This window comes from Cupressus sempervirens, chromosome 8, assembly GCF_028749045.1.
Source record: "Cupressus sempervirens isolate cs-2001-9-10 chromosome 8, ASM2874904v1, whole genome shotgun sequence".
NCBI classification, from domain to species: domain Eukaryota; kingdom Viridiplantae; phylum Streptophyta; class Pinopsida; order Cupressales; family Cupressaceae; genus Cupressus; species Cupressus sempervirens.
In genome coordinates, this window is record NC_143125.1 from 691,832,258 (window position 1) to 691,854,247 (window position 21,990).

Sequence of the window (21,990 nt, forward strand, 5' to 3'; positions counted from 1 at the left end):
AAACGTTCACACTTAATTCAATTTTTTCCTAAGGCGTTGCTAGCAATTGGGACTCAAACTCCTTGCAAGCAATGTAATTACTACATTTTCTTTCCCAGAATTTGAGGCATTTGTATTGCTGTTTTAGAGCTCTTCCTTTGCAACTATGGCGTTGACACACTGGTTCAGTGTGAAGCAATGAAGTTGCTACAACAACCATAGCTTTATGTCATTTGAAAGCCGCCTATAAGCAGAGTTGGGCACAACTTAAAAACTCTCCAAAAAAAAATGAAGGAGCTGTACTAACTGAATACTATTATCTATAAAATAAATTTATGTTTGCTGCTTTTCATGTTTTGAACTGTGGTGAATTCTTGGAAATTACTTTCATGAAATGAATCTGATTATGTTTGTACATTATTAACTGGCTTATTGTTTATAGAAAAAAGTGATTAATCAAGCTGATTGAACATGTACATAATATCAGATAAAACAATATTATTGACTTGCTGCCCAGACATGTTGAGACACAGGACTACTGTGACAGCTGACTTTATCGAACACACAGATCCATACAGTACTTATAATGAAGACAAACACACCTCCATGCTCAGACAACAAGCATTGGCACAAAGGCATTTGATTACATATTGACTGCCACTGCAATGAAATTTAGACCATATGTTTACAGACCCAAGTATTCCAGAATTGATTAACTGCAGTACCTCCAATCTAATGAACATACATTACCTTCCGAGTGAGATATGGTTCCAATCAGCATCCATAGAAAGTGAATTATAGTATGGTTATTTACTGGCTGGAACTGGAGAAATGTGGATAGAACAGATGTTGCAGAGGCCCCAAATCAATACTTCGGGTTTAAGTAGTTTGCACTACCATGGTGAAATATTTAGGCTGCAATTTGGGTCTGCTTTGAACACAATGTGGAATTGACAAGTAGTACAGAGGTTGGGCCAACAAGGAGTCTACTTAGCCCTACCAATTGAAGAGAGGATTAGAACAATTGCCACAGAGCAAATACCAGCATGGACACATGGACACAGACAGATTGTCTCTTTTCTCTAATATTGCAGCCTACGTTGGGCACCTGGGGTCTACAACATCGTAAATTTGAGCATCTTTATTGGTTTGACGAGATATAACCAATGTCGGAAGAATTTGTACATCCCCAAATTGAGCACCATGCCAACTACCCCACCCTTTTCTTGCAGACTGATCAACTTAATAGGTCCTAGAGAGAAATTATCCTATATATGCTGATTTCTGCCATATGCTCGGCTCAACTTATAGACCAATTGGCTTTATTATATAGCGTACTGAAGAAGAAGCTGCCTATGCAATTATTGTACTACTTTGTGACAATGTAATGTTTGTAATTATTATGCTACATTGTTCTTGTTGTAAGATGATGTTTATGCAGTTACTCCACTACTTAAAACATCAAATGTTTATGTAATTATACGAGCACTCTGCTATAATAACCTAATTATTGTACTACTTTGTCATAAGATAATGTCTATATAATTATTATACTACCTTATTTTTTTGTAAGATAAGATAACATCATAAGTGAGAGCTAAGTTGTTCACATTGTATTAAAACATCTTGCTATTGAAGAGTCTCCTATACAAGTAGTCCACTATAATAACTTAATTATTGTAGTACTTTGTCATAAGATAATGTCTATATAATTATTGTAATACCTTATTTTTGTTGTAAGATAAGCTAGCATCATTAGTGAGAGCTAAGTTGTTCACATTGTATTAAAACATCTTATTAGTGAACAGTCTCCTCAACTGGTCACAATCTTGCTGTGTATGCCATATGCCCCGACAACATTTGTACTTTTGCTTATCTCAAGCAATGAACTGCATTCAATAGCCTAATTTTCTTTTGTGTGTGCAATGTTCTACATCTACATAATGGTGTCACAAGATGATGCTAATGTCATCACCATCTCAAGCAACAGTTTAGAGAGCAACAGTGCGGTGCAAGCAAGCAACAACAATGCAGAATCAGAGGTGGCCTCTGCACCTATACACAAGCATCCACAGAACGACCACGAAATAGATGAACTCTCCCACACCATTAGATATTGTGAACACATTGTTCGGGATATAAGGCGTGTGTCCATCGTAATGGAGACCGCTACCAACAGTAGCATTGAAAGGATGGAACACGCTATAGACATAACCGTGGCAATGTGCAATGTGGCGGATGCCTTCTATAAGGCATCGCATCAAATCATATATGCAAAGCTCTATGGCATGGATGTCTCCGGGATATAAAAAGAACCATTTAACCGCTACGTAAATAGGGTCTGGCCACCTAATGATGGCGAAGATACTAAACCACAAAATTCTAGCACCCCCATATTCTATGGGGAATAAACATAATTGTAAACAGCTGTAATCATAATTGTAGAAATGTAACTCACTATGTAAATCAGTACCAAAAGTACAAACAATATAGCATGATTTTGTACGTGCGCTTCATGTAGATAGTCATTTGCATAATTACAGATATGTAGGGGAAACAGTGCCTACATGTTCAGAAATGTAACTCCTATAACATACAAGAAGATATGTGAATATATAGAAATTCCCATTCAAATTTAGGAACAATACTGTACAGCTTTGTTATATGGTCATGGTTAGCATATAATTTATGAAGCTGGATTTGGAACATGTAATGATCATCGGTTTGTAGTTGAAAACTACAATTGTATTCATTAAATCTTACGGATGATTTTATTTCAATTAGGTACATTAAAGATACTTAGGTTAAAAGTGAATTAAGTATTGTTAAGTCATTTAATTTGGTTGGTTGGACAAACTCCGAGCACAACCCTTGCTGACTAGAGATAAGTCATTTAATTTGGTTGGTTGGATAAACACCCAGCTCAACCCTTGCTGACTGGATATATATACATATGAAAAAGTTTGTATCTAGAGATAACTGGTTATGTTCACACTTCTATTTATATGTGCAAAAATCAGGTTATATTTTCCTCCAACTTTTCACTAGTTTGTAAGCTGTCAGAATTGTGCCAGCTAAATGCCAATAATTCGAATTGATTTGCAACTATGCGTGAAATCTATTTTTAACAATAACTAGCTCTGTGTGAGTCATGCGATTTCTGAAGCACCTTTCGCTCATGACAGACCTGTAGATTGCGAAACCTATAGTCAGATTCATGTTCAAACCTGCAGATTGAGAGATCTACAGTCAGATTTATGTTCACAATCATTGTCAGACTGCTATACTGTATGACAGCCTTTCATTATTTCAGACCTATGTGAAAAAAAACATTTGGGAGAAAAATTAGTGAACAATAACAGTCAGATATATGTTCACGAACATTCTCAGACTGCTATACTATATGGCAGCCTCTCATTATTCAAAAAATATCACAAAAAAATATTTTGGGGAAAAACTGGCATACGATAACGTTTGTAATCTTGAATAACAAACGGTAAACTTGAAGAGGAAAATAAACTCATGTTTCTTATCTCAGCTTCTTTGTTCCTACAACTTTCATCTTGAAACAGAAAAAATCCGCCTATGTATTTATCTTATGCTTAGGCTTAATAGTGTAGTTGATTCATTAGTTATTTTTTTACTATATGATTGATTTCACTCACTACTTTTGAGGTATTTAATTTCATGGATCTCTCATTCCAATCATGCTTCTTTCTTCCTCCAACTTTCATCTCAAAACAACAAAAATCCGCCTATATATCTATCGTCTGCTTAGGCTTAATAGTGCAGTAGATTCATTAGTTATTTTTTTACTATATGATTGATTTCAATTCCTAATTTTGAGGTATTAAATCTTACGGAACTCTCGTTCCAGTGTTCAAACTCTATAACATAAACTTGCCTACTTTAAATGGAATATTTCTAAAATAGACAAAGCTACCTACTATAGTTACTCAATTTTTGTGAATAGAAACTATAATAACAGACTATATGATGTAGTCATCATGATTGCTAAAACAAAGAGGCTTCTAGCACAAGCTTAAGCAACCGAATTACTAGACATTATGGATATGCTGACACCAGATGCCATACGTCAACTAAATGATGGAAAAAACATTCCATCACCTACTGTGCAAGTATGTCCAATCAATAAACTCCAACAAGGCTTGGTTGAAGCAGAACGCTACAGCTTGGACATTTCTGATGGTATACGTATGCACCAAGCTTTGCTACCTATAGTGTACAATGAGCAAATCACTCTTGGAGAAATCACAGTTGGCTCAATAATACAGCTAACAAAATACAACTGTTCTACAATAAATACAACATGTTAAGACAATATAAGTTATACAAATTAGATTAGTTGCTTCCCATACTTAGTGAAAAATATAACATTCGTATTTTCCTATTGTGTTAATATGAAGTTGGATTATTATTCCTGTACTGGAAGTGATATCTCTAGCGCACGACATAATCGGAACTCCGCTGAAGCTCACATTGGACCAAACAAATAAAGGAAGTGTAGTTCAAAAGCAACCAGACACCCATGATCAATGAAAACACCGCTTTAGCCTCACACCACCTCAACCACTCAAAGACATACCAGATGCAATTACATCGATAAAGAATATAAATCCATACTAGCCACGATGGAACATCAAAGTTCACATAACTGTAAAAAAGGAGATGCATCACTACAAGACACAAAGAGGGGTAGGAGAAATGTTCATCTTTGATGTGATAGATAGCAATGGTACTAAAACTCGTGTTTGTTGTTTTAACGACTTAGCGAATAACTACTACGAGAAAGTGCAAGTCAGTTCTATGTATGTCCTATCCAGAGGGACAATAAAACATGCCAACAGATTGTACAACAAACTCAATAGTCGATTGGAAGCGATGTTGCAAGAAAATTCAAAATTAGTACCATGCAAGGACGACCACACCATTCCAAGCCATCAATTCTCATTCACACCACTTGACAACATTTCAAGCATGTCCGAAAACTCTGTGATTGATACAATAGGGGTTGTTATATGTGTACAACCAACCTCCACGATAAGAAGAGCGAATGAAACTGAAGTTTCCCGATGTACCATAGAGTTACTCGATATGACTTGTATGGCCATTGATGTAACACTTTGGGGACCAGCAGCTGAACAAGTACGTAGCGAATTGCAGCAAAGCTACTACTTGCAAGAAACCACAATTCTGGCGGTCAAGGGTGGTCATGTCACCGAATTCAATGGAAAAGTAATCAGCACTACAAGTAATACACATCTAATGCTCGATATTCAGATACCAAAGCTTGCAAATGGGGTTGCAAGCTTTGGGTTTAACTATGGAGGAAACTCTGTAGTTAAGCGCGCTCAGGCTGGAGTAGTACTGGGATGGGTGACCTCCCGGGAAGTCCCGGTGCTTCACCCTTGTGAGCATCACCTAGATCTAATGAGTGCTAAGTGTTCCATTTATTCTCATGAGAGATGGATTCATGTTGAATCACTACTCATGAAACATGGGTCATCGAGTTTGACTCAAAATCACACAGTTAAATCTTGATATTCATATCACAATTAAAAACATGGTTTGATGCAAATGTTAAGGACGGTGGTGAGACATCAGTCAGATACGCTTCATGGCCTCCTCCAATAATGAGGCTGACAACTACTGACATACGCGAACAGACGAGGCACACTCCTCAAGCTATGAAGTGCATCCTAAAAGAAACTACTACAGAAATCAACACAGACAAGCTCTTGTACTTGGCTTGCCCTAACCAAGTAAGAGGAAAATAGTGCAAGAAAAAGTTGTCCAAAAATGAAAACGAAGAATGGTACTGTGTGAAATGTGACAGTAAGTCTACAGAATGCAACTATAGCTACATGGTACACATAAAACTACAAGACCACACTGGTGAGTTGTGGGCAACAACATTTGATGAAGGATCAACACAATTGATAGGCATGCCTGCAAATGCATTGCTAGAACTGGAAGGTGAAGATGAAGCAGAAGACAAAGGACAACAAGTTATTAGGGGCATATTAAATAAGCAATTCATATTTACTCTGACATGTCAGGCAGAGACATACAATAACAAAGAACAGTTGAAGGCGAGCATCGTACAAGTGGAAGGACCAGATTTTGCAACAGAGAATAACAAACTCTTAGAACAGATCCTTCAGATCACTGTTGAAACACAAAATCTACCATTAGAGTGAAAAACGTGAAAAGGAAGTTGAAAACAAGAGTGCTCAAATTACACATTGTTGCAGCATTCCATGAGCAGTGTTATACCATACCAAGAATAGAGGGATAGCATACATCAGAATGTCATAGTGTTCTACAAGAATAAATAATTTTGATCCGACTGAATGTGATAGTGTTGTATACGAATCAGAACATTAGAACTCAATAAGAATTTTTGATCATATTCTATACTATAGCATAAACATGCTTCATACGTTGCTTTTTTGGCAATTTTCCTGCAACTGAATGGCTGCAGAGTACTGTACAGCTTACCAAGAAAATATATTGTAATGTTCTGCTATGTTTTGCAATTACAACCAAAATGGTGCAAGGAATTTGAAATGATATACTTTGCAGTGTTTGCAAAGCTTCGACCTATCATCACCTAAAGACATTTGTTGTCATTACAACATAAAGAGCTATAAAGACCATTTTGCTAGATCACCATAGCTCGCAACATAAAAAAGTTATAAAGAGCTGTTTAACTTAAAATAGAATGTTCAAATCTGATATCTGTGACATTATTCCATTTTGGATGTTCTATTTTTTTCATTAGATACTGATTTAGTAGCATTAGTACATTGGGTTTCAGCATATCATGTTCCATATAGCCTTCCAAGATAACAAAGCATCTTAAGGCATAGTAGAACTAAATTGATTCAAGGAAAGATATATAGTATATGTTATTAAAAATATGGCTTTCATAGTAATAAGGACTTCAACTTAGAATTAAAGCATGTACCACTTCATATCTTTTCGCACTTTGACTATTGATTGTTATATATTCATTAGTAACTCTTGAATTAGTAATATCTACGGTATACAAATCAAATATACTTGCTCTTTTCAAAGAAGCAATTGTATCTATCTTTCCTAACAATGTTCACTATTAACTTATCTTCAGTATATTACTGCTTAAAAAAAAACATTCTTGCTTAGAATTATGTATGTGGAAATTGGACACTAACATTGCTGCTATATGAATGTTTCTTATAAATGCATTAGACTACACATCTTCACATTGTAATGAATCATCTAAACTTTTGTCTGCGATTGAAAGAATGGATACGCACAACAACGTTGAGCTCAAGAGACAACAATGCAGAGAAAGGAGTAGAGCATACTACACATGGCATAAAGAAGACATATGTGCACGTAAAAAACTCAAACAACGACAAAGAACAATACATCAATATTGCCCCCAAAGAAAAGAAAACCGATCAAACATGTTTACTGACGACCCCAAGTTTAAATATGCACTACATAGATTCCGAAAAAGAATAGATGCTTTGGGTACCTTGAAAACATGCAACATTTGCAAAGAATTGTACCCAAGCATAGAATCATACAGGGGCATGTTTGTCGAGTCCAAAAACTCAACAGTCACATGTAAAAGATGCCAAAGTGAAAATGGTACACATCGGTCCACAGAGTTGAATAACATGGATCCAGGAGAGCAGCCAATTGTTTTGGCAAGGTTGACTCAAGTAGAAGAAATGCTCATCGCTAGGGTCAACCCAATCTTGCAAGTTACCCATGCTACTGCAGGGCAATATAAGTACTGTGGGAACACAATAAGTATCCCCCAAGATATCAATAACATAGAAAAAGAGATCCCTCACAAAATTGAAGATTTAGATGTCCTCATAGTTCTTGGGTTTGATGGAAAGGGGCACTCTTATGAATGCTATGTAAGCAGGAATCATTTAAAAGAGGCATTAGAATACAAAATAAACAATGATCCACAATATCAAGATGTAGTTATCAACACTAACCACCTGTCACAACTCCTTGAGAGACGAATCAATGTCTCAAATGTTGCTCATACCATTAGAACAACCAATGACATAATGAATAATGAAACAAAAGCATAAAGTGAAGGAGAAGCGATAAATGATGCCCTAACAAGTATGTCATCCTTTGTATTGACTCAACACAATAAGGAAAGAGAACTAGATGTCATCTAAGAAATATTGGACCTCACAAACGAAAATGGTGAAACAGTTGATTGGCCTACCATGGCATCATTGCCAACCAATAAATATGACACAGAAGGACTACTTAGTATGGCTTTCCCAAATGATGTAGTACTTCAAATGCAATCACGCTTAAAAGAAGTCAAATGCACGAGTATATAGTACACCTACTCAAATTTCATGACCAAAGATTTAGAATACATCCAAGTTTCTATTAATTTGTCTTCAACCTAATGATGAGACATCGCAGCCAAAGCTTAGCCGCAATATTTATAAAGAAAAATGCTGAAGAAGATATTCCAACATGCATGGAAGACCTACGAGACCATATGAACACACTTCACGCTTCTTGACAACCAACTAGCTGAGGAGTTTATGCACTATGGAGGTGTCATGAGGGGCACATGACCATACTGGAACACAAGGCATAAAGAACTGTCCAACATGATCCATCAATTGAGCCAACCTACTCTCTTCTTTACACTCAGTGTTGCTAACACAAAATGACCAGACTTACAAAAGATCCCCTCGAGTGACAACAAGATGCATCAATAGTTGGGACAACAATGGTTGGAGAATGTAATCAACAACTGCCACTTAACATCATTGTACTTGCACCAATGCTTTGCAAAATTCCATGAGGAAGTGATTGAAAACATGTTCAAAGCGAAAGAATACTGGTACAAATATGAATTGCAAAGCCGAGGCACAACACAAATCCATGGGTTCATCTAGCTAGAAAATGCCCCAAACATGACAAGCATAGATTGGAACATCACTGCCATAGAAGAAGCACAACAATTCTTTGATATATATATCACCGCATGGAACTCATGTGAAGCAAATGAAAGGACCAATATGGTACACCAGTCTCCTAATGATGATCCATGCCTACTAGACACCAACAACATCCTTACTAGAATGGGTTTACTGATACACAAATTCTCAATTGAGTACAAAGACACACTAAATGCAGAGAGGGGGCATGCTTGTGGAAAAAGGGCCAAACAAAGGAGTGTCGATACAAAGCACATTGGAAGGAACAACCCTACTCAATGTTAACATGTGATTAGGCTGGCAAAAAAAAGTGAACCTGCGAGAAATGATGACAGAGTGAATTTGCACAATTTTGAGATGCTCTCCATATGGAGGGGAAATATTGATTGCCAAGTTGTGACCTCACAAGACCAAGTACTAAAATATATAGCCAAATACGCAAAAAAAGAAGAAAAAACATTAGAGACCTATAAAGACATGCTAACCAGAAAATTCAGCAACAATTAGGCAGAAGAAGCAGTTGTCAAAGCATATCAGAATTTTATGATGGAACTTGTAGTAGAATGAGATATAAGTGCTCAAGAAACTTGTCATATGCTACAAAAGCTTCCCTTGATGATGTACAATAGACCATTTAGCAACCTAAATGTAGGCAAAAAGATACTACATCGATTCACACGGGAAGTAAGTGGAACACACTTATATAGCAGTTACTTACATACATATATGAATCGGCCTCAAAAAATGGAAACATTATCATTAAACGAATCAGCTAGGTCATTCTCATACTTGGCACAACAACAAGGGGACAAATGGCAGGGCAAGAGATAAAGCTATTGTTAATGTGTACCCAAAATTTTACAACATTCTAGGCAGAGACATTGAACATTTCCAAACATTTTGCTAGAGTGAGTTGCTATTGTACAAGCAATTTTGAAACATTGAAAAAGACATTGGACTTATAGAAGAAGTAATTATTGCAAACTAGTATGAGTTGAATTCAAATGGCTACACCATGTGGCATGTACCTCATAGCATGGAAGTTACTGTTGTGATTGATGACCAAGAGGATAGTGTGAACGAGACAACTTCATTGGACAACGTAGAGATGCAAGAATGAGAACTATTGTCATGCTTGGGCCATACTAATTATAATGATCTAGATGATATCCAAATGCTTGGAAGATGTGAATTTGATAAGAATTACAATGGGCTGAACATATTGTACCACCAAATTTACATGACTTTGCATCCGACTTTGTAGCTACCAACAAACTGTGCAACACTAGAACTGCACCCAGTCTACAGAACACACCTAATTATACATTATCACTTGACCAAGAGAAGGCCCTCAAAATTATTATAGAGCACAACAAAAGCCACTTTCTCTGCCTACTACGCATGATAATCCAAGATACAACAGGAAGTTACACCTAATTAATGCATATGTCATGCACTCAACGATAAGATTTAGGCACAACACAAACAAATTATAATACTCGCACCAACGTGAGTAGCTATGTTTAACATAAATGCAACAACAATACATTCATCACTCAAAATTCTAATCAAAGATATGCACCAGCACAATGGTCAAGCACTAACAACATTTCAAGAAGGCATAAGTATATCAAGTGTATCCTAATTGATGAGATGAGCTTTATAGGCCCAAAACTACTACTAAAGATCGATACAAGGCTACACGAGGCATTCCCTAATGACCAATCTACTGACTTCAGTGACAGATCCGTGATCCTAACTGGAAACCTTGCACAACTACAGCCAGTATTAGACAAACCCCTACATGCAACACACTCAAACGCGCTTGCAATTTGGAGACGATTCACAATAGTCATAACATTACACACCATATTACGCCAACAAGGTGAAGGGCCTGCAAAACTCCAATTCAAAGAAGCACTGGCCAATATACAAAATGTGTAACCCACGCAGCACGACTGGGAACTACTAATGACACGATGTAAACATCAACTACCACCTGAAGAAACAAAAGAATTTGACAACTTAATCCACATTTTTGTTACAAATGATATCATAACTGCGCACAACAAAAAAGTGTTGAAACAACTCAACCAGCTAGTGCCTACTACTAAAGATTGATACAAGGCTACGCGAGGCATTTCCTAATGACCAATCTACTCACTTTAGCAACAGATCAGTGATCCTAACTAGAGACCTTGTGCAACTACTGCCAATATAAGACAAACCCCTACATGCAGTGCACTCAAACGTGCTTGCAATTTGGAGATAATTCACAATAGTTGTAACATTACACACCATATTATGCCAACAAGGTGAAGGGCTTGCAAAACTCTAATTCAAACAAGCATTGACCAATATACAAAATGCATGACCCACGCAACACGACTGGGAACTACTAATGACAAGATGTGAACATCAACTATTGCTTGAAGAAACCAAAGGATTTGACAACTTAATTCACATTTTTTCTACAAATGATATCGTTACCATGCACAATAAAAAAAGTGTTGAAACAACTCAACCAGCTAGTTGCCATCAGCACTACAATGAATATTCAATGTAATAAAAAAACCGATCCAATGAAGACCAACTTCAGAAAAATGTAAGGGTCAACGTGCAATGCTCACAGTAAACATATGGTCACAAGCAGGACTCGTTAATGGAGCACTTGGAAACATTACTAAAATTGTCTATGGTCCTAGCTCCAAGTCACTTGACATTCCTATGTACATTATAGCTAGGATTGACAACTACACTAGCCCAATATGGGATCCACAAGAACCAAAATGTTTTCCTAAAACACCAATTGCATTAGGCAACCAAAGGCAAATACAAATTACTATGGTGTGGGCTATCACAATTCATAAATCTCGAGGTCTCATGTTCCACAAAGCAATTGGAAAAATAGAACGTCAAGGTCTAACATTCGCGGATATGTCATGAATCAAGTCTATAAGAGGACTCCCCATTGATCCACCTTTCTCTTTTGACAGATATATAAAGATGCATAATAACCCATTTACCAATATGAGAAAGAATGAAGAAAACTGCCTACAACAACTCTGCTGCACAAGTAATTGTAATGCATCATTATAACATATTGTACATGTACAACGTGCCAGTAAATGAAAACCTCTATTAGAAAGAAAATCGCAAAACAACTTTACAGGTATTCCCTACTAATACTTATTTTCTTGAAAGTGTGTAATGCATATTACTATACAATCCACCAACATCACACATTTCTTATGTCCAATACCATCTATGATTACTTTGTTTCAATTTCAGGTACACATACAGCATGACAATAAATGGAAGGCTCTAGCAGCAACAAAGAGCCACAACAACACATCTCTCTGTCATTTACTAGTAATGTTGTGGAAACCTCTATCGGAAAGAAAATCTCAGAACAACTTTACAGGTATTCCCTACTAATACTTACTTTCCTAAAAGTGTGTAATTCATATTACTACACAATCCACTAACATCACACATTTCTTGGGTCCAATACTATAAGTTATTGTTTTGTAGTCTTGCAGATTTCCACTTTGAGTACACGACTTCAGAATACTTGTTGGACACATTCCACATTCCAACACTTGTTGACGACCAACCAATTGGCTCCATTCTTGGTGAGATGCCAACCACTCCATACAAATTTCATGTTGAGAATTTTGAGTGCATTTACTTTCTCCATTCCATGCAATGTTGCCTTTAATTAAAACATTACAATAATATCTTTAACCTAACTATATGGACTAATCCAAAAAAATTGTCTAGTATCTAATACATATTGGGCTGCAATGAGCAAAATTGCTAAGATTCTTAAAGGAACAATTCATTTTGACTGCGCCCTGGTTGTCCACATCAATTGATAGATGCCTTCCTAGATAGCATTAATATACATGTATTACATCTTTCTCTAATCTTTTGAGTTCTTGGCCCTTAGAGTCCTAATGCATGGATAACATCAACATAGAGCTACATTGAGCAACCATAGCAATGACACTAAATTTGTTCTGTTTCTTGCCAAGACATAGAGCTACATAGAGCATCCATAGTAATCTCACTAAATTTTTTTTATTTCTTGTCAAGGCTTTACCATATCATGGACAAATTAAAACCAGCACTACAACCACCAAAACCAGTAAAGTATAAGATAGATGCAGAAAATTATGAACTTGTTAATAGAAATGTGCTGCAATTTACAATCGATAAAGTATTGGAGGACAATAAAATGTATAGGCTAAAATATTTTGCATACAACAAGGGTGATTGCCTCTTTGACTCTTTCTAGGTCTTGTTCCATATGCTCTACACCTCTACAGAACTATGCAATGGAATCATTGACCATTTTGTAAATAGCCTTAATAATGGTGATCCAGAGGCTTTTCTTTCTTACATGTCATTCCTAATGTTCAGACATACATACAAAGAATGCGATTGTCGGCAGTTCCTAACCCCAATTGTAATGAGTACAACCTTTGGGGGAACTTGTTCTTTATTAAGTGGCCTTCCATATGGCTAAATGTACAAATATGCGTCTGGTCATCCACAACAAAATTGAGGTATCTACACTTTAACAAGGATCCACATAATAATGCATATTCAATTTTGTTTCATGATGAAAATCCTTTGCATGGACATTTTGAACCACTATGTGCAAAAAGCATGGCTGTCCCAATGAGAAGGTTGGTTACCTTCAAGTTGGATTATTTCTCAAATCCGCACTAGCATTTTGCAACAACTTGCTCCCCAACTTTCACATTTTTGGTTGTGCAATAATGCACTTTCAATATCAAATTGTGGTGATAGGCTTTTTGATGCAATTGCAAGTTTGACAAATAATGAGTACGATGGTCATAGTCTTAGACAAGACATGACACAATCATTTTGCATGGAGACAAGACAACTATGGAATGCAAAGAAACATGTATTAAATGTGATCTCAGGATAAGTTGTGGTGTTGCAAATTGGGAAACATTCATTACAAAGGTTGGAGACCCATACGAATAAAGTAATATTGAAGGGGCTGATTTTTGTTTCGAATGGCTCCCTATATCTTGCAAGTGAAGATAAAAATCTTGTCCACTACTATCGCATGTATTGGAGAACATTGCAAATGCATAAAACCAACAAAAATTTTCAATATCATGTGCAACAAGTCTTGAAGTTGATAAAAGATTAACCCCACAACTCCCAAGAATTACCTGCATGAAAACACGTATCACAGAAAGAGAGAAGCAAAAGCTATAGAGGTTGGAATTCCCAGATCCACAGATCAGAAATTCTTGATGAGCAAAAAGAAAAATTGTTATTATCAAAAGTGAATTAATTTAAACTACAAAGAGATTAATCCTTATAAAAGGAGATTAAAACCCTAACAAGTAAAACCTAGGTTGCATGATAATAATTAATAAAAGAATTAATTATTATATGCCCAAATTTTAGCTTAAGTAAACTAGAGATAATAAGTGACTTAATAATTAAATAAAAATGATTTAATTAATAACCTTAAGATAAACTTAGGGAGTAGCTAAAAACCTAGAAACTTCTATTGAAAGAAAATTTGGGTCCCAGCAACAAAGGCCTGATGAGGTACCCAAGCACAACCAAATTTTTGCAAAGAGCAAAAATAGAGAAAACCACGTGGGAAAAACCCTACTCCAAAAAGAGATGGAAAGAATGTTTCAGAAGATAGGAACAAAAGATGATCATGAAGAACACCACTAAAGCATGAACCTACAAACATTACCAAATTGTCGATCTGAAGAACGTCCACTATATGGAACATGACTCAAGTAGAGAAGACTAAGTTTGCAGAGTTGATCAATCTAAGATGCAAGGTATCTTCTTGGCCTCCAAAAATAGGAATAAAAGAATGTCTATATGGTAAATGATCCATCTCACCGAAATACATAAGTATCTAGTCACTGCAATCACCTAGTACATAGGATCAAATACTGAATACATAGCTCACTCTATTGAAGCAAGAAAGCAATAGAAGCAACATAATTCCCCTATAATGCTAAGAGGTAAGACATGAACATTGAAACTGAATGCAATATCTCCTGCAGAAAGAAAAACTAGGAACATCGAGAGTGCAAAAGATGTACAAACACCTATAATGACACATGTCATTAATACATCATGAAGCTAATGTCGTGGAAGGAACACTCACTTGAATATGGCGAACATGAAATCCCCCAAGGCACTTTATAATTTAGTGTGAGAACAACAAAGCACAAAGATGTGCAAGATCTCGAAATGCAATAGAGTGGCACTTTATCTCAGTGCATTTGTAAAAAATGCATACAAATGATGTCTAAATAGACTAGAAGAGACATAGGGCTGGTACAATAGATAATACAACCCATGATGAATCATCTGAAGCAACAAAATCCATCCTTGAACTTGAAACAACCAAGATATACACCAGAATGAAAAAGTGCAAAAGACTAAATAAAATATGCCTAAAGAATAATTTAATAAAACAACTAGCATCACTAGAAAGAGCTTGGAAAGACCTTTCCAACGATATAGAGAATTCCCAAATCAAAGATCAGATGCTCAAGATATGTCTCTCAGAGTGCAAATTAGAACTTCTAACTTTGACTGCATAAACAGGAAACCAAATAGCATCAAAAGTCCAAATAACCTTCACCATCATGATGGGCTTGGGAAGAACTTTCTAAGATATAAGATTTGTCAAAAACTACTTCTGTATGCCCAAGATACGGGCAAAAAACCCATCAATGGGTCTTTGGAACAAAACCAATCAAACAATGATGGGTGAATCACCGTCAAATTTTGGCATAAAAAATGCTAACATTATGACTTGTGGCTGTTAGACCTATTGTATCAATACTCTGCTGATGTCAACACTGTGCAGGCATCCTTTGCACTTTTTGAAATTATTTTGAAAAGAAAACAAACAAAGGTTTTTTAAACTTTGATTTATTTTTTAAAGCATGCCTTTTTTTTTTTTCAATAAAGTTGAAAAACAAATTTGATTTAGTTTTTTTAATTAAAAAATTCGTCATATTGGGAAGTGTGCCCAAATTTGAGAGCAAAAATATTTGTCTTACTAGTCAATTGTGTCCAAATTGGACAAATTTAATATGGAAATAGGGGTTTTCAGGAGCTACAAATACAACAATGAGGTTCATTTAGGCTCAAAAGGCACTAAAAAAATGACCCGTTAGATCCAATACAAAACACCTTTAAAAATTGAAACCCTTTGAAAAGAAAAAATACAGATTTGAAAGCCAAGCCAAACCTTTCATAAACAGAACAGGGACATGAATATTTGGAGCTCTGGTACTATGTTGAAGTTGATGAAAGATCAACCCCACAGCTCCCAAGAATCATCTACATGCAAACCCCTGTCATAGAAAGAGAGAAGCAAAAGCTATAGAGGTTGGAATTCCTAGATCCATATATGAGACATTCTTGATGAGAAAAAAGAGAAATTGTTGTTATCAAAAGTGAATTAATGTAAATTACAAAGAGATCAATCCTTATAAAAGGAGATCAAAACCCTAACAGGTAAAACCTAGGTTGCATGATAATAATTAATAAAAGAATTAATTAATTTATGCCCAAAGTTTAGCTTAAGTAAACTAGAGATAATAAGTGACTTAATAATTAAATCAAAATGATTTAATTAACAAGGCAATATTTATTACTCTAACAACAAGATCAATGATATGCATACACACAATAGTGCATATAGGGTAAACCCTGCAATGGCCAATCGCCTTAATACTTGGCACTTGGCAATGACAACATTGGTTGACAAAATTACAAAGATAATGCCCATGGTAGTAAAAATAAAAATCATCCTAGACAACCCGTGCATGGTAAATCCTACATACCATCAACAAATCCATTAAATAAAGCCTCTAACACCAAACGAAATATGCAATCAAATGCCTCTAGGAAATCACCCAAAACCTCTAATAAAATTTTACACCACTCACTTTGCAAAGTAAAACAACAAATTCGTGCAAGAATTGGAGTGGACAAAAAATAACACTCAACAAAGAAGCAAACAACAATAGAATCTTACCTTGAAAGAATACAAGACACCAAAATACAGATGTGAAATTTGTTCACAACTTCATTTCAAGAAATATATGAGACAAATAACATAGAATACAATCCACGTATGTTCACTTCTACTAGCAGAAAGAACCAAAATGTTGGGTGGCACAATATGCAGGTTTTGTAGAAAGTAATTAGAACATGACAAGAAACCAACTTTCACAAGCCCAGAGCACATCAAAACAAACAAGCCTCTACAATAGAAAACCACACTTTCTGAGCTTGAAGAAAGACTAATTTCATTGTGTATTGCATTCGCACAAATTTGGCAGCTAGGCAAAAAATATCATAGATCGGACTAATAGGTACAATTATCAATGTGCCAACGGACATCAATATTATACAAACTATGTTGCCACAACTGATGAATGACACATGGATAGTTGTTGCATTAAAAAGGTGCCTAGAATATACAAGTGCATATCAGAAAGGACGAGTAACACTGAAAGCTATTATCAATGTGCTTAATGTGCTATGTAAATCAACTCTATAAAAAATGCAAAATGTACAGTTAAACAAAACTTGGGAAGATCACTTATCACTCACAAATGTAGTTTCCAACCAGAGAATCCCCATCAAGCTATGATGATAGCGAAGCCGACAGTTGCCAAAAAATTGATGCAGATACTTTGGTGCATGGATTTGTAGAGGCAAGAATTATACATGCCTTACAAGAAAAAGTAATAGAAGTTGTACCAGTAGAAGGTAAAAAACTATTCGGAATATTCCATGATCAATATCTAGGAGAGATGAACTTCCCAACATTGTTCTTTGGTGAGCCACATGATGATGTCATTACCAAAAAGTTTTCATACCAGAAAATTGCACAATGGAAAATACAAAACTCAAATCATGTTTTTCATACCATAGGACAAACTTGTTCTTGAAAACAATCAAACTCCTAATTGCCCAAGTTTTCTCAACAATATGGATAAGAATATACACAAAGGAAAACTAAAAGGTAGGACACTAAAAGAAAAGGATGTGAAATGCAAATCAAACCTCGACAAAATTTTGCAATCGAACATCAAATATATGGATTTTAAAAAGATCTAAAACTCTCTAGACTATTTCCACAATCTCAAGAAAAAAGTTTTCGCAATGATACGATAGTTAGGCCCCCCAATATTCTTTATTACGTTCACTAGTGCTGAGCAAAATTGGGGTCCACTAACAAGAACACTACATGAATTGTACCACTTGAACCATACAAACTCAAGACATATAGGTCTTCAAATCCCTAACAACGTTGACACTTCTTATTTAATCAAAAAAGACCCTATGAATTGCACATGCTACTATAAAAAATGAATTAATGCAATGAAATATTTGCTAAGTTTGGATGACACATTCTTTGGAAAAAGAAGCGACTACTTCTCAGTCACGAAGTTTTAGAATCGAGGGAACAAACATGACCACTTCATGCTATGGATTAAGGATGCTCCAGTCTATGGGAAAAGAAGCAATGCAAGCATTTAGGATTTTTGTTGACAAACATCTAACATGCAACATAGAATGTTTTGACAAGCAAATATCTAGGCTACATACGCATCACCATACTAGACAATGTAGGAATATAAAAAGAAGAAAATATCGCTTTGGTTTTCCACAGCCGCCAATGGAAAAAAAAAAACTTGATCCTTGTGTTGATAATACAAAAGACAATAAACACCTTGGTGACCAGCTAAGCAACTTGCTAGAAACTTTAAGATTCCATTCTATGGTAACCTTCATAGATTTCTTGGAAAACTTGCACATGACTGAAGATGACTACATAATGACAATAAGATCTACACTTCTAAAACCAACTCTTTTCTTGAAAAGGAAATCTACTTACATCTGGAACAATTTATTTTCACCTTAGATCCCACATTTGTGGTAGTCAAATACAGATGCTCAGTTTGTCCTCAATGCCTATGTTGCAACAATGTATTGCAGCTCCTAAATGACGAAGGGTATTAGCTCAATGACAAATGCATTCAACAAGATACAAACATACCATAGACACCACAATATTGATGCCATAAATATAATGAAAAACTTGGGTTGTGCCTTGCTAAACTTACAACAAATGTCGTCCCAACAAGCTATATACATTGTACTTGCTCTCCTCCTTAACTATAGCTCCCAAAAGTGTACATTCATAGACACCTTAGCTGCTGACAACATCACATTTATGTTGAAATCCTCAAAACTCTTAAGTGATGAACTAGACGAATCACACAATGTTGCTTGCAAAAGCTTGATTGACAATTACATTGAATGACCTTTGCCAATGGCCACTATTTGCTTAGTAGAGTTTATTGTAGACTACACAATAGCAAAAGAAAAATTGAGACAAAAAACAAGGCCACAAATTATAAGATTCATAGGGTACATCAAAGAAGTCAATGGTCAGAACCACTACAAAGAGAAACTCTTACTTTATGTTCCATTCTTCAATAATGAAAACACATTGAAGGAGGAGTACAGTACATGGCTGGATGCTTTTCTTGCCAATGACAAAATAATACAAATTAATGAAGCAAAGTATACATAAAATGTAAATGAGTCATGGGGAGACATGGACGATGCTATTAATGATGTAAAGATTGACAAGGAAAATAGTCAATATATCCACAACATTTGGACGCAAAATCATGCAACAAATGAAGAATACGACTTGCAACCAGATTTAGACACAATACATCGTAACCTATATACAAGGAATCCATTGAAACCATTTGAGTTTACCTTACACCCACACATGCTTGACAATATAGCATATTATAGTCTCCAAAGACAACTTAATAAAGAACAACAAACCATAGCAAAGGACATCTTGATGAGAAAACAATATGCAGACTCCATACCAATCCATTTGTTCCTAACATGAGGTGCAAGAACTGGGAAAATGTTCACTACAAAGGCAATATACCAAGGCCTTCTTCGTAGCTATAATAACTCAATCAGAATTCACCCGGGCAAAACAAAGGGCCTACTACTTGCATACACAGGAAAGGCGGCTTACAATCTAGGAGGCACAACTTTGCATTCTACACTTCTCATTCCATTTAACAAATATGTTTCTGCTCCTCTAAGTCCTGACAGATTAGACATGTTATCAAAACAATATATCCAGTTATGAATTATTGTCATCAACGAGATCTCATTGGTTGGATCATGCTTGTTGCGGTGCATAGACAAGAGATTTTGTGACATAATGCAAGTGCGTAATAGACCCTTTGGTGGTCTCAATGTCATTTTCTGTGGTGATTTCTACCAAGCTGAACCAATACATAACTACCTAGTATTCCAACCCCTCGCTCTTGATGATGATCTAGTACCCTACAACTTCTAGGAACAAAATATTCAATGCTACAACTTACAAAAAAAAATCCGACAAAAATATCAAACCTCCATTAACATTCTTAAAAGAATACAAATTGGCTCTTAAACAAACGATGACATATCATACTTGAATGATAAATGCTTGCGTTGCCACCAATGGACCCAATATTTCTGTTCTTGTTTTACAAAAGAAAGGACGTCAATATATTCAATGCTACAACTTACAAACAAAAATCCAACAAAAAGATCAAACATTCATTAACATTCTTAAAAGAGTACAAATTGGCTCTCAAAAAACATTGATATATCATACTTGAATGATAAATGCTTGCACTCGCCACCAATGGACCCAACATTTCCATTCTTGTTTAAAAAAAGAAAGGACACCAATGCACATAACCAAATATTAGCTTCTCTTCCAAGACAACTAATTATAATCAATGCAATCGATGAGCACACCAATGTTACCACCTTGGATCATTTGCAAAAAAACACTATACCTTTGGCCAACCAAATACAATTAAAACAAGATATAGGTGTCAAAATCTTTGGTGGCAACTATGACATACAAGATGGACTTGTCGATGAAGTAGATGGAAAGTTCAAAGCATACACACAGGAGACTGATACCGACATTATTTGGCTAGAATTCAATGACCCTATTATTGGTAAGTCTCAAGTCACGGGGTTAACGAACTTGAAACAAACATACATGGACAATGGGTGGGTACCAAGTCTCTGCCTTGCCAGACCACTTCAAAAGCAACCTGATATGTCCAAAAGCATTATTAGAAAACAATTCCCTATACAATTGGCATGTGCTCGAACCATTCACAAAGCACAAGGATTTACTATGCACGGCCTTGCATTCGACCCCCAAGGAGTGCATGGCCATGTATTAACATACACAACCCTCTCTCAAACAACAAGTATTGAGCCATTGTTCTTGCTAAATCCATTAATAGCAAAAAATTTCAAGGTAAAAGAGATGGTCATGCAAGAAATGACACGTTTCTCTACAAATGTTGCTTGGAAACTTCAAGGAGCCCATGACTCTCCTAACAAAACATCATCCATTACAATAGCCTCACTCAATACTCATCATTTCCAGCCACATTTAGAAGACATTCTACATGAAAAAAATCTAATCTCATCAAACATTATTTATCTATAGGAAACCCAACTAAAGGGACCTATCATCGACCAACCATTGCCAAAATATAAGTGCTTTGCAACATACCAAGTCCATGGCATAATGCATTGTGTCCAACAAGCAACCCATGTATTGAATTCAACAGCTTTCACTACCAAAAATGTTGAGGCCATTCTAATCTCATTCCTTCTAGACAACCAAGCAATTTATGTTTGCAATATCTATGCAAGACCGGCTACTACACTTGCAAACACCAAAATAGTAAGAAACAAAGACAAGGAAATTGTTCCCACACAAAGCACTATCTATATTGTTGGTGATTTCAATATCGACGTCTCCAAAAAGTCAAGAAGTGTACAAATGCTAAAAGAAACCATGCATTCACAGGCCCTCTGCTCAGCACAATAACAAACCACT

General features: G+C 35.8%; 2 protein-coding genes across 8 annotated transcripts in view; both read left to right on the forward strand.

Moving 5' to 3' along the window:
* LOC149544340 (uncharacterized) overlaps window positions 1–21,990 on the forward strand; it is a 167,965-nt gene that overhangs the window by 20,365 nt on the left and 125,610 nt on the right. For 6 of the 7 annotated variants that reach the window (XM_089798790.1, XM_089798791.1, XM_089798794.1 and 3 more), the window contains exons 3-4: window positions 12,273–12,405; window positions 12,516–12,616. In XM_089798790.1, the coding sequence (XP_089654916.1) occupies window positions 12,357–12,405; window positions 12,516–12,616 (150 nt within the window). In that variant the 5' untranslated portion in view covers window positions 12,273–12,356. The remainder of the gene's footprint in view (window positions 1–12,272; window positions 12,406–12,515; window positions 12,617–21,990) is intronic. The other variant, XM_089798796.1, reaches the window with a different exon arrangement.
* LOC149544341 (replication protein A 70 kDa DNA-binding subunit C-like) lies at window positions 4,047–6,200 on the forward strand. Its single transcript, XM_089795958.1, has 4 exons — window positions 4,047–4,194; window positions 5,009–5,235; window positions 5,586–5,740; window positions 5,837–6,200. The coding sequence occupies exons 1-4, from the start codon at window positions 4,047–4,049 to the stop codon at window positions 6,198–6,200; spliced, it is 894 nt and encodes a 297-aa protein (XP_089652084.1).